Source organism: Bidens hawaiensis, unplaced genomic scaffold (assembly GCF_021521415.1).
Source record: "Bidens hawaiensis isolate Kalapana, Puna unplaced genomic scaffold, B.hawaiensis_p1.1 tig00035477_1, whole genome shotgun sequence".
NCBI classification, from domain to species: domain Eukaryota; kingdom Viridiplantae; phylum Streptophyta; class Magnoliopsida; order Asterales; family Asteraceae; genus Bidens; species Bidens hawaiensis.
In genome coordinates this window covers 41205-56018 of record NW_027505371.1, presented here as the reverse complement: position 1 = coordinate 56018, position 14814 = coordinate 41205, and the positions used below count along the sequence as shown (strand labels likewise).

The following is a 14814-nucleotide window of genomic DNA, read 5'->3' as shown; positions in this document are numbered from 1 at the left end:
AATCCAGAGCATGAGTACAGCGAGGGGATGTTCATCGATGGTCGTTTTGAACGAGAAACTGTAAGCATAATAATACTTTAACAAGAAACAGAAAACAAGTGTACTTTAAGGCTGAAAAGTTGTTGATTTGCAGATATGTTTTAGGAGGTTTTGATGGTAAGGAAACGGTTTCAACTGTTGAAATCTATGATCCGAGACGTGGGTCGTGGGTATTTGGAGAGCCTATGAACGAGGCTCGCGGATTTTTTGGTGCAGCAGTGGTTAACGATTCTATCCACGTCATTGGTGGAATCAAAAGTGGTAATGATATTAATGACACTATAAGTGGCCTCAAGCTTACTCTTTAATACTAATTGAAAGTTTTGATAATTAGGCTTTTCACGAGCTGAACTGAGTCGAGCCAAGGTGTGCTCGTGCTCGGATTGGTTTGTAAACTCGAGTCGAGCTGGCTCAGCTTGTAAACGAGCCGATTTCAAGCTGGTTTTTTTGAACCTTTTCAAACGAGTTTCAAGCCACGAGCTTATTAAACACATCTAAAATTATTATCGGCAAGTGGGCAGCAATTTATATTTGTGTACTGGATTAAAATTAGGGTATAAATTTATATAGTTATTGCTTTTACGAAGTGACAAGTAGACTAAGAGCTCCAAAACTCAAAACATTTATATATATGAAAATAAATAAAAAATAAAATACTTTGAGACGAGCCAGGTTGGCTCTGGCTCGGTTTGTAAACGAGCCGAACTGAGCTCGGCTTGGTTTGTAAACGATCCAACCCGAGCTGGCTTGTTTTGTAAACAAGCTGATTTCAATTCTATAGTTTCTTTAAACATGTTTAAATCACGAACGGTTTATATAAAGTTGGACAAAAAGTGCATGGCCGGGTGGCCCGACCCGTTTTACATGTACTAAATGATTGCCTGTTCCACATCTAGCATTGATTTCAGTTCTCGATCTTTATTTAGAATCATTTAACAGTTTCCATACACCTCAGACATTTTAGTTACTATCTTTTTTCATCGGTGATAGGTTGAATGCTATAAGGAAGGCCAAGGCTGGGAAATGACAAACTCCGTTGTTGGCTCTCGAAGGTGCTCTTTTTCGGCTATTGCTCTATGAGCAAGTGAAGGCTAATCGCCAATAATAGTAGTTAAATCATCTTATGAAATATTATTTTCAAGTTGTTGTATGAGAACTATGAATGAATCTTTACTAGAGTAACATACTAAAGACACTTTAATACATTAGCTTGTATTTTCAAAGTTATTGTATGAGAATCTTTACTAGAGTAACATCTTGCAGGCACTTTACTAGTTTAGTTTACTAAGAAATTTATCTTTTATTTCAAATGGATGTATGCAAACTCGAAACTCGAAAGAATGTCGTATAGTATATACATGTCCAAATGGATTATTTTCCATTAACAAGATCCGAGTCAGGACCTGCACTTAGATTAGCCGCTTCCGCTTCCGGGGCCGACTTGGCTAGCGACGGTCGTTTCTTGAAAAATAATATAACAACCTCGCAATCATCAGTTTTCAAACCCGGGTGCTTGTGTCTCCAAGCTTGCACTGCATAATCAACTACAAATCTTGCCGCCATTGATCTCTTTTTTACTGACCCAACAATGTTTACTACTTCATCATTTTTAAGCACATCCCACACCTAAATCAAGCCAAAACGTACTTCAAACATTTTTTCAAAAGTATATTTGATATCTAAAACAGAAAGTTGACTAACAAATCTTACTCCATCAGTTGCTAAGACCACAAATTCATCTTGGTTTGTAAGCTTATGATAATATACATTCGGGACCGATATAAGTCCATAATCTTTCAAACAGAAATCCCCAAAAGCACGTGACATTGCAAGTCCGGGACAATCTTGATCAGGCATCCATACCGGATATATGCTTGGTTCGTGTCCCATTGCTCGCACTCTCCCGCCACATCTCTTTATTCTTTCATATTCACCTAGTTAACACGCATAATTGTGTTTATATATAATGTTTTCTTGCAAGTAACCATTGCAATCAAACAACAGAAGATCTTACTTTGAATGCGTGGTTTCAAATCGACTGTGAGCTGGATTGGATGCAGTTCATCACCGTGTATCGTGCAAAGAAGTGCTCGAGAATCTCCTAAGTTTGCGATTATTAAGTTGTCACCCTGCAAACTCCAATAGTTAAGTCAGTATATTAGAAACTTATAACAACTCAGTTAAAAAAAAAAATATCATTTTCTTAACATTTTCACAATGAGAACCCTTATAAATTTGAAAATTTTCTAAACTAAAAGCAGGTATCAGCGACAAAATTTGCAACAAAAAACAATTACATATACTTTTGTAATGATTCATACATGTTTGAGAATGGATACGCATGTCGTGCCGCTAGTATAACTATTTATACGCGAATTTGCTTCTAGATCATGATCCATTTCTTTAAAGGATTTTGCGATCCTTGTTTTCCATGAAGATAAAACGGGATCTTTGCTATCACTGACATCGATCACCTTATCATCAGAACCATGATCGTGTTTCAAATAAGCTTTGCCATGAACATGTGAATCTATAAACAACCACGACAGTTTTGATGGCAATGTATCACGTACATAACGTGATACCTTGTGACCTGATGGACCATGTCCATCAAATACACCACAATAGAACACTCCGCTATTACCACCAAAGTCCTAAAAAGCACATCAAAATATTAATAATTTAGAGGTTTAGTGATCAAATATTCAAAATCTTTACAAATTCTAGGGCTTAAAATCTTCTTACTTCCCAAACGGTTATAGCGTCTTGATTGGTCCCTTTTCGGCCTTGTCGAGTGAACATGGATACAAATTTGGTAGACCCTTGTAACCTTACACGAGCCCCACGATTACCAATGGCGAGCACTTGGCCATTTTTATCTTTATGTCTAGAACAATGGTGATAAGAGACCCCCCCTCGATGTGTTACACCCATTTGGCACGAACAACATGCACCCATTTTCGGTATTGATGAACAGAAACTTTATAAAAAGAATCAAGAAACCTAAATTAAATGTGTATAGAACATGAAAATTTTCTTTTGTTCCAAGAAAGTTGGAATGGTTGTAGCCAAATGCCAAATGAATGCCAAAATTGATCTTGCTATGATGACCCTTGGCAGAAGAACAAAGTCATTGAAGGCAATGCTAATGGCCCTACTTTGGTCATTCTTTTGATGGATCTTCATGTTTCTCTTTTGTGTTTCTCTACGTCTAGGAACCTCATATTTTAATTATTATTCACTAAATTTGTCAATCACAAGGATACATCCATTAATTGGAAAAGCGTGTTGAGGTACGTATGCAAAACATTATCCTTACATTTTCTATTATCTAATTGGAAAAGCGCCTCATGTAGGCCTAGGGGATCAGGAAAAGAGAGAATTTTGGGATTGCCTAGACGCAGTGGTAGGGGGCATACCTAGGGGGGAGAGGATTTGCATAGAAGGTGATTTTAATGGACACATTGGTAAGGCTAACGATGGTTTTCAAGCCGTTCATGGGTGTTTCGGTTTTGGTGATAGGAATGAGACCGGAACAGATCTTCTAGAGTTTGCGGTGGCACATGACCTAGGTATTATAAATTCTTATTTTAGGAAACAAGATTCTCATTTAATCACTTTTAGCAGTGGCGGACGCGACACGCAAATTGACTACCTTTTGATGAGGCAAGGAGACTGACGTTGGTGGAAGGACTGCAAAGTCATACCTGGGGAGGCAGTTGTGACTCAACATCGACTACTAGTGACAGATATAGCCTTCAGAAATAAGCTGACTGTTCGAGAGAAGAAAGGTACACCGAGAATTCGATGGGGAAATTTGAAGGACGAAAATCTCCTACTGTTTAAGGATAAACTCATGCTGCATACGCGGGCTCGACTAAATAGGGACTCAACTCATATATGGGAAGCTATGGAGACAAAGATCATCCAAGTAGCAAAGGAGACTCTAGGGGTCACAACAGGAAAGACAAGTGGGCATAAGGAGTCTTGGTGGTGGAATGACGCAGTGCAAGACAAGATAAGGGACAAACAAGGATGTTTTAGGTAGCTAATGAGGTGCACGAATGAGGAGGAGCGAGTGGAATTGAGGGACAACTACAAAACGGCCAAGATAGAGGCGAAGAAGGCAGTGGCGGAACAAAAGAAGGCGGCCTTTAAACGGATGTATGAAAGTCTAGAAACAAAAGAGGGGGAACATGCTATGTTTAAGATTGCCAAAGCCAGGAAGCGTAGAAGGCAAGATCTAGGACCGGTGAAGTTCATAAAGGATACAGATGGGCATGTACTGGTCAAGGAGCAGGACATCAAGCTAAGATGGCAAACCTACTTCCACAATCTTTTTAACAATGGGAGAGCTTTCCAAGAAGAACATGACAACACAAACTTTCAACGACAACAATCGAATAACTGCTACTGCCGACGGATCACACGAGAAGAGGTGAAGGATGCACTTAGGAGGATGGGAAGGTCTAAGGCGGTTGGCCCAGACAACATACCCATCAAGGTGTGGAAGTGTCTGGGGGAGGAACGAGTCATGTGGTTAACTACTCTGTTTAATAGTATTCTCAAATCAGGTAAGATGCCAGACCAATGGAGGAGCAGCGTTGTAGTTCCTATCTATAAGAACAAAGGAGACGCCCAATGTTGTGGTAACTACCGAGGAATCAAACTACTAAGTCATACTATGAAGCTATGGGAAAGAGTGATTGAGGGTAGACTTAGACGAGAAACTCAGGTTACGGTCAACCAATTTGGCTTCATGCCGGGCCGTTCCACCACAGAGGCAATACACCTTATAAGAAGATTAATGGAAAAGTATAGGGAGAAGAAGCGTGATCTACATATGGTGTTTATTGACCTAGAAAAGGCCTACGGCAGTGTGCCACGATAGGTGCTCTGGGAGTGCTTGGAGGGTAGAAGAGTGCCCAGGAAATACATAGAGATAATTATGGATATGTATACCAGGAGTGAAACAAGTGTCCGTGCGCCAGTGGGGGATACTGATTTCTTTCCTGTAGAGGTAGGTCTTCACCAGGGGTCAGCGTTGAGCCCGTTTCTTTTTGCAGTAGTCTTGGATGAGTTGTCAAAGTCGATTTAGGGGACTCTCCCGTGGTGCATAATGTTCGCAGACGATATTGTGTTACTTGCTGAGAAAAAACAAGATCTAAACATGAGGCTTGAGGAGTGGCGAACAACCTTAGAGACAAAAGGTTTAAAGATTAGCCGATCTAAGACGGAGTACCTCCACTGTGATTTTGGTGGGATAAACGACAATGAAGACGCACAGATCACAATTGAAGGTCAGGTGGTCCCGCAGGTAACGAAGTTCAAGTATTTAGGATCATTTGTACAGAGCGATGGGGAATTAGACAGTGATGTGACCCACCGAGTTCAGGTAGGATGGTGTAGATGGAAAGCAACCACAGGTATATTGTGCGACAAGAGTTTCCCGACTAAACTAAAGGGAAAATTCTATAGGGTGGCAGTTAGACATGCAATGCTATATAGAACAGATTGTTGGGCCATCAAGAAGGCACAAGTGCGGAAGATGGATGTAGCAGAAATGAGAATGCTACGTTGGATGTGTGGGCACACAAGGCTAGACCGAATAAGAAACGTTGTGTTTCGCGAGAGATTAGGGGTGGCGAACATAGCAGACAAGATAAGAGAGTGGAGATTGAGATGGTTTGGACATGTAAAGAGAAGACAGATGACGAATCCTGTTAGATCCGTAGAAAACATTACTATAGAGGGGAGGAGGGGTAGAGGACGACCGAAATTGACTTGGGATGAGAGGATTAGGCATTATTTGATAGACCTAAACCTCTCCAAGGACATGGTTGAGGATAGGAATTCGTGGAGAAGTAGAATTAAAGTTAAGGATTTTTAGAGAGAATTGAATACCTTAGGGCTTAGACTTAACTTATTTAGGTCACATACCATAATGGTATTTCCCTTACATATATTATTATTATTATTATAATTATTATTAGCTTTTATATAGCTGTTAAACTGTGATCTTATTATTAATATTATTATAATTAGTAGTAGTTTTTATATAACTGTTAAACTTTGATTTCCTTTACTTTGCTTCATACACATGTACTTAGAGCCGAGGGTCTCTCTAGAAGCCACCTCTTTATTCCTTTGGATAGAGGTACGGTGTGCCTACATCCCACCCTCCCCAGACCCTACTTATAGCTTTGCTGTCGGTGAGATTTTACTGGGTATGATTGATTGATTGATTTCTATTATCTAATTATTATAAAAGAGAAGTTTGGTGTCACAAATAGTTTTGTTTAGTTTTGTACATTTAATATTTGTTTCATGTTTAAAATATAACTTTAACTTTAATGGGATGGTGGTGCCTTAGGTTCTATGTTCGTTACCGGTTGGCAACCCAAGTTCAAGTCTCCAAAAGTTGAATCGTAGTGGGTATTTTTTGTGTCACTGTTTAGGTGGGTCTAGGTCTGTGGGTTTTTTTTTTCTAACTCAACGCGGTATTGTTTGTGTATGTTATATTATGTCTTTCATTCACTTGGCTTATATATATTTGAACAATCTAAACATAGCTTATGAACTATACATAGCCACATAAATTTATACGGGATGTTAACTGCATTTTATTTGAAAGTATGTAAGGTTTTTTTGAGGATTTGATGAAAGAGAGAAGGAAAAATGGTTATTAAGGACGGTGATCAACACACCACTTAGTGATCTTTTTTCTTTGTTGATTACAGTCTTTTATACTTTGTGTAACAATAACCAATATACATTTACAAAAAAAATAAAGGATTTGCTTCGAACAAAATCACTATATTCGTATTGTCTAAAAAATTGCACTATATGTACAAGGTGCAAAAATGAAATCTCATGATCATCTCCTTATTCAACAAGATCAAATTAGTTACTTAGTTTGTGGTGTTACGGTTATTCGCCTCGACTCGCCATTTAAACACCCGGGACAAACAACATTAGGTTTTTACCAACGCTTGATTTTTACCAACCTTTTTGTTTACTTCCGGAATGGTAACGACCGTAACCGAAATCGACTGAATTCGCGTCGACTCGCCGCCACAATGCCTGGACCGCTTTGGTTTTACCAACGCTTGAGTTTTACAGACTCATCGTCACAACCCCCGTAACCAACAACGCTCGGGTTTTACCGACCAAACAAATGTTGTTTTTCATATTTTTAATGTTTTATATATTAATTGATCCCATAGTAATGCATAGCTGCAACGCAAGAGGTACATAAACAAATACGACTTACTCCGCACGCTATCTAACCTGCCCGGTGCAACGTGTCGAGTAAAAAACTAGTTTTTAACAATCAACATCATTTATCTCAAATTTACATATTTTGATTTTCGGAAAATTACTATGCATGATAAGGCACACGGAACCAATTTGACCAAAGAGTATAAAAAATGAACATTGATATTTGATAAAATAATTATTTCCATAAACATTGATATATGTGACAAGACACATATTCATTACACTTTTGAGGTGAATTACTTACAAGTCACAAACACAGGTGATGTTTTGGTTAAAAATTATACAAAGATAATCAAGTAACCAAACTTTAATTGTGAGGCAGGATGTTTGAATATATAAGCTAAATAATACGTAAAAATGCAAGTGACACAATGATGTAGTGAGGAAAAACCCTTGATCCTTGAAGGATCTCCGGAAAAAAACCTCGGGAGGGGAAAACTAACCCACTGCCTCAACTATATTAATGAAAACCGGTGATTATAAGGTTGGAAGTTGCTATAATCGCTGTTATGAGTACAAGTAAGTGTTCACGGTGTGTGTAGTGTGTCTTATGCAATCAAGGCAGCTTCTATTTATAGTTACAATGGTTAAAATTAGCAATAAGAAGTAATGATGAGCATTAATTGTCCTGGCGAGGATCTTGGAATGGTTACATATTCGCATATCTACATCATTAACCGCTTATAACTGCCTCTAATGTCTATAATCTTCAATATTTGACCAAGTTTTTACTGTTTCCTACAAGACCAAGTCAATAGTGAAAGGATAATGATAGTTAATAACGATACTTACTAAGGATCATGTCTGTTTGTGATCCTGATGTACTAAGAGGATTCTCCTGATGATTCTGCCTGCCAGGATCCTTGAAATTTCTACCCACAACAATTGCCCCCAATATTTATAGCTGTAATATATTTTATGTGGCTGTGAATATTTCAAAATTAAAAAATCCCCCTTAATAAAGACGGTTATGCAGACTGATTTAACGTGAAGCGGTAATCGAGGCGAGATCATTGAAATTATGGTTTACTAACTTCTCTCCAAGATCATAATCTTCCTTTGCTTGTTCTTCATTTCTTTCTAGGTAATATTTCATCTTTCCTCTTGTTCCTTGTTTCCTTTTCCTTCGTTAGGTCATGGGGAAGAAAACGACTAAATCTCATCCATCTACTTCGGATATATCGGCGGATGAGTTTATTGATCAACGCATTCTCGAACTTTCTGGCCAAGATAAGTGCTCCTTTACTGGTTCTAACATTGAAGCCCTGAAATCTTCCCTTGCTTTCAATGAAAACGCCGCTCTCAGATCATTTGACCCTAATTCCAAATCTGACTTAGCATCGATGAAAAGACTTGGACTGCTGATGTAGATTACACTCAGGATCTCTAGATGTTACAGCCTATATCTCAATGTGCGGAATCGATTGAGAATGAACACAAACAAGTAAACATTAAGCATATATTCATTGATAACTTGAAAGATTACAGGATATGACACTTTGGCTACTTTCTCTCTCTACTCTCTCACTCTAACACTGACCAAAATTCTACTGAATAACGCATAAGTCCCCTATTTATAGGAAACAACATGCAAGACAATATGGGACGTATATGATATACGAAGCATACGTTATGCGCCGCATAAAATATGCGTTCCATATGACTTATGCGTTAAACTCAATATACAAAACATACATTTGACATTTTAAGCCCTATAGAATCAAATCTAATATATCTAAGACCCTAGCAATAGACATTATGATCTAACAAACTCCCCCTTGGATGTTGCTAGGTCTTCGATCTTTTATCTTCAGTCTTTCATCTCAAAAACTCTTTCCCGATACTCCCTCCTCATATCTTCCCATAAACGTTTATCTAAGGGCTTCTGATTTGTGGGTATCGATATTCCAACACCCTTGTATTGGAATTTCTTCAACGATGCAATCCGAATCTTCTATTTAATATCCTCCTCTCTTTCCTTCTCCTTCTGTGCTTCCTCTTCACCCATATCAAACCATTTACTCCTCCATACTTCACCAGAATGAATTTTATACTTATAACAGATCTTGATCACTTTCTGGTATTGCATAGCAGACGCATGATGTTTATCACGTGATACTTGAATCTTGCACTTATGCAGCGTCTCTATGTCCTTCTCTGAGCAATTTACCAACCACATGGGATCCATCACATCTATCACATCCTACACACCATCTTGGTTCAGTACAATATGAGCTTCACCTCTATTCTCATCATAATACCACCAATGAAAATATACATGAAAGTCTTGCTCCATAGGATACATCGAAATCATCTTCAGAGTTTCAGGCTGTTTATACCTCCAAGTCTTCACAAAGTCATCCGTTTCAAGATCTTTTTTGACTTTTGATACATGAAGATATGGAACTTGAGGAGTCCAGCTTCTGAATCTGCATTTTGCTTGACGTTTAATAAACTCCCAAATCTCCTTTACCGGCCCACATTTCGAACAATTCAATAACTCCTTTTCAACAATGTCCACTACGTCCATCCACGGTAGAGATTTTAATTCACATAGACTCTCAAAATATTGCACTCCAAATGTTCTTCGAATAGCAATTTTCCTGATCTTTGGCAGATATGCAATACTCACAACCTTTCCAAGTTTAGCTTTTCTTCCCTTTTGTAATACTTGATCGGATTCAAGTATATACGTTTCGATTCAATCTTCCTCCTTTCAAACCAATCTTCCTGCTCTCAACTATTTACCTCAGCTTCTTCAGTAGACTTATCTTTATCAGAAGGTACATGATTCCCTTGATCATCAAATTCTTGACTTATCATCTCGATTTCTTCTTCAAACTCTTCATCAAACTCTGGAAATACATGATCAACTGCATTTACATAGGTCACTGGTTCTTTCTCCAATTCTTCCTCTGAAATATGTTCATTCACCAGAACATTATCATCAACTGAACCAAGATCTTTTTCAATATCAAAAGCAAACTCTTCTTTAGTTATGTTTAGCATTCTAGCTAGATCAGTTCGTGTCACCTCGATCTCACCTTCTTCTAATTCCTCTCCAGTAGATGTAAATCATACAGGAGGCTTGTAAGCTATCGGATCAACACCAAGTATCTCAATCTCATCAACATTACCACCTGCTTGAGTAGATTCCTGAGCAGGTTCACTTTCAACTGCTGATTCAACAATATGTTCAACTTCCGCACCTCTACTAGAACCAATCAGCACACCCAACCACCACCAGCACTTGAATCATCTTGATCATCATCATCATGATCATCATGAGATGGATAATCTCCATAATCTAATAAATCCTCATATTTTTTATCATCCTCATCCTCTGTCTCATTAGGTATAACAGGCTCTGCAACAACTGGTATAACATGTTCAATAACCGGTTCAGCTCTCTGTTCAATAACTGGTTCAACCACGATCTGTTCTATCATACTTGCTTTGGTTCATGCACAAATCCTGATGATGACCCACCAACTTCTGGAATGTCCATATGAACAGTTGGTTCATCAACTTTCCCTTTACCTTTTTCCTCAACCCGATCTTGGTCATATTGTACTTTGAAATTACTTTCTTCAGTCAGTGCTTCAACACCATATACTCTAGTGAACACTTTATCTTCTAACCTTTCAAGTTTTTTAGCAAGATTGATTCCCAATTTGTCTTCCAATATGGTAAAGTATCTCATATGAAGATTCAACAAATCAGCCTGTTGCTTTCTCCATATCTCACCATCTTTAATAATCTGTCTTTGTTCTGCATTTTCTTTCCTCAGTCTTTCGTTTTCAATCACCAGACTATCAATTCTTATTCCTTGTTCAGTAATGGTAGTCTTCAATGAATCATGGTCTCTGAAGGTAGGAAAATCTCCAAAACAACTAGCATCAAGAGAAGGTAAACTAAAATCAGGAACTTTTTCAGGAGCTTTAGGTGGTTCTTGAGCTTGTGGAGATGGTTCCACCACCGGTGTCTTCAATACATTGTTATCTCTGCCCAAGTCGACAACTGGTTCCTCAGCCACAAATGCTGGATTGATAGGAGTCACTATAACCTCCGGTTCTTCAACATCAGGTTCATCTATAAATTTCAACTTAGGAGATGTAACCCTCTTCGACTTCTTCTTGATACGAACTTTCTTCGGCTTAACTGGCTTCTCAACAATATCTTTAGGTATGTAAGTCTCGTCTTGATCATCTGTAGACTTTCGTTTTCTGGAACTCCCAGCCTTTTTCTCAAATTTAGCCCTTGGATTAGCTAACCTCATCCTCCGACCTTCAGAATCAGACTCCGTTTTCTCAGGATCCTTCTCAGATGTCGCTGAATACACCTCTTCTTGTGTGACTGGTGTTATAACTTCTTTCTTCATAACTTTTTGCTTCTTTTTCTTGGGTGCCAAAGATTCACCCTCTGAATCAGAATCAATCTTTATGAATCGTTTACCAACAGGTTTAAATTCCAACATCAGTCTGATCTCCTCTTCCCGATCTGAATCACTATTATCATGTCTCCATTTATTATCAGTAGGAGCCACATAATCAAGGTTCTTCAAATGTCCAAATAAACCTCTGAATTTAGGGATATCATTCTTGTACGAAGCAAGTTTGGCCAGATTATTCCCAGTAACATGATCTAGAAAGATCTTAGGCCCCTCCTTCTTGACATTAGGAAATACCTCCTCAACAAACATCTGAACAAACCTCGGATATTGTAGCCACTGATCATCACCAAAGTTCATCTTCATGTTGTCTAGAATCATCTGGGAGAAGTTGTACTTTAGATTCAGGCACAGAGCAGCCATGGTACTCATCTGGTAATCAAGAATATCATCATATCCACCCTTCCGATGTCCCAAGCAATGAACCACCACGTGTACTAAATACTTGTACGGTCGAGACAACGTGGTCCTCTTGAATGCTAACTTGTTCAGTGAATCTCTATAACCCATTCTGAGCATACAGCCTTTCACCATCATCTCATCTAGATCAACAGGATCTGTCGATTAGTCCCTGAATTCCAAAACCTTTCTAATCAAAGCCTCGTTCACTACAATCTTCTTCCCTTGAACAGTGGCCTGAATATCTGTTCCAAAAACCTTGGCAGTACTCCAAAACTCAGTCACAATGCTCTCATAAGGATCTGCTGAATGTGTAATGGCCTTGTAGATTCTGGATCTCTTCAAGAACAGCATGATTACTTTAAACTTTGCAGCTTTGGGATCTTCTTCATTCAAGTAAGCACATATGTTGTGCTTTGGACCAGTAATCTTTCCTTTCTTACCCATCTGCAAGCACAAACAAATACACATGTTATCATCAATGAAATCAGTGTATAAGTCCTTGTCCATGTATATGTTCAATATAACGGATACCTCAGTTTTAACAAAAATATTGTAACGTATATGTATTTAAACGCATATGTATGAACCAGCGTATATGTCTAGTCCAACGGATAAGTCTGTATATATGTATAAGTCTTATTAGCGTATATGTATATTCCAACAGATATGTTTGAATGTTTTGACCTTAGTCAACGCATAACATATACTCCGTATATGTATGAACATATACGGCGTATATGTCATGTTTTGACCCAAAACAAAACTGCAAATCTGCAAACAATTAGGACTCAACATCAATCCTACAAGCATCGTTTATGTCCGATTATTATACATTTGTGATCAATTTTGTGATTTTAGCATGTTTAACTGGTCAAAAGTCATTATGTATGAACGGATAAGTTTTTGCTCTTCAGATCTATCCAATAAATTCCTTGATAATTCAATTACGTGCTTTAACAACACTCGTGATACCAATCTACAACTAAATGATTACAATTTGCATCAAAAACTTGATTCTTCTTGTCAATTTTTACTTATACGTGAACCCTAGTACTGTTCATAACCTGATCTGATTCAAAATCTTACCTTTATGATCTGAATTGATGTGTAAATCACCAACGCAAATAACCACAATCAAAGGATTGGCAGGACTTGTGAAAAACGGAATCAAAGTAGAGAGAATTTGAATAGCCAGACGTATAAGTGTATACATATCCAGCGTATAACTCTCATATATATACCCTTGAATATATGCGGCGTATAAGTCTTAATACTTATACGTTGCATAAGTATGCTCTTGACAGCACTGTTTTCATGTCCGATTCACACCAATGTAATGTTCCAAGTACAAATTAATATCCTTGTACATTATAAGAATCACTTAAACAAGCTCAGTTGAAAAATCACTATTTTACCAAGTCCAAATTAATGACCTTGAGTAAAATAGATAAACATTTTGATCTTTTTGATTTGATAAAAACTTGGCAAAAATTTTGTTGTCCAATGAAAACCCCAGAGAAATAGTTCACCCTCCCATCAAGAGTCGAAAACTAAATCAGAAAGAAAATCTTTTTTGTTTTTCAAATATCAAATGAAAATTAACAAATCAATAGAAACTAGATCTCAGTACAAGATTCACATGTTTTTGTGAGTTTGAGCAGGGAATTATATTGACCAAATTGCCCTTCCATCACAGTATTATTTTCAGCATTTATTATGACTGGTGTTAAGTCAGTCATTGGTATTGTTGTCAACCTAAACCTTCTAAACAGATGATTCAGGAATTTCTGTGATACATTTAATTGGTTCAATTAAGCACAAGATATCCGGATTTATCAGTTCTAATCTTGATTCAAGCCTAATTTGATTTTTCATAGTCACCCCAACTTGACTTAAACCTTAGAATCAGACGATAAAAAGACTTTTATTTTAAGCTAATCAACAAATAATCCCCACTACAAGACATACCCCCGTTATCAAGCAATACCCTAAGGTCCTTTCCCATGGATGAGTATGCACGATTTCATCTGTCGGCTTGCAAACGTTGTGTACCTTGTGGTCCGTTTCTTAATGGTAATAAGACGCGAGCAAGGGGACAACGTGTGTCTAACAGCGGATTTTGATCAAGTCAGTAATGAGTTTAGTACATAAGTACATGTGCGATCAAGTTTAATGACTTATACAACAACTTAATCTACGGGTTTGCTTTTAAAAGCTTGTTTAAATATTCATCGAAATGAATACCCAGATGATAAACCGCATAAAGACCCGACGGATCTAGGAACCTTAAAGCATCCCATCAATACAGGATTTAAGGTCATAAAACCATACATCATTGAAGCGTCAACCACTTACTGATAGCTATGTTTTAAACAATTTTAAACAATCATTCTGATTAAAAGGCTTGAGTATGACCAGCTATTACATTTCTGCCATCATTATCAAGACTTTGTAAGAAACTAACACCCCATCAATTTGGCAATTTAAGTTTATATCACTTATTTTTCCCTACTAGTTTGTTTTAAAGGCCTACCAATGCACCAATACAATTAAGCACACAACCTTTTATACCTACTTGTTACTGGATTTGGGACCAGATGATCAATGTACTATCATCTTCCATTTTTTCTTTAAAAACTCAT

At 37.7% G+C, this 14814-nt stretch overlaps 1 protein-coding gene across 1 annotated transcript; it reads right to left on the bottom strand.

Annotated features, from left to right (window-relative positions):
* Positions 1-1410: 1410 nt before the first annotated feature.
* On the bottom strand, positions 1411-2997 carry LOC143612748 (putative protein phosphatase 2C 65). The gene is made up of 5 exons (XM_077086658.1): positions 2785-2997; positions 2361-2693; positions 2054-2168; positions 1750-1973; positions 1411-1665 (listed from the first exon to the last, which is right to left on the bottom strand). The coding sequence occupies exons 1-5, from the start codon at positions 2995-2997 to the stop codon at positions 1411-1413; spliced, it is 1140 nt and encodes a 379-aa protein (XP_076942773.1).
* Positions 2998-14814: the final 11817 nt, after the last annotated feature.

Coding starts and splice junctions, on each gene's coding strand:
- LOC143612748 (XM_077086658.1), bottom strand. CDS start 2,997: ATGGGTGCATGTTGTTCGTGCCAAATGGGTGTAACACATCGAGGGGGG. Junction 2,169..2,360: donor GCGTATCCATTCTCAAACAT/GTATGAATCATT, acceptor TGGAGTTTGCAG/GGTGACAACTTAATAATCGC. Junction 1,974..2,053: donor TTTGAAACCACGCATTCAAA/GTAAGATCTTCT, acceptor CGTGTTAACTAG/GTGAATATGAAAGAATAAAG.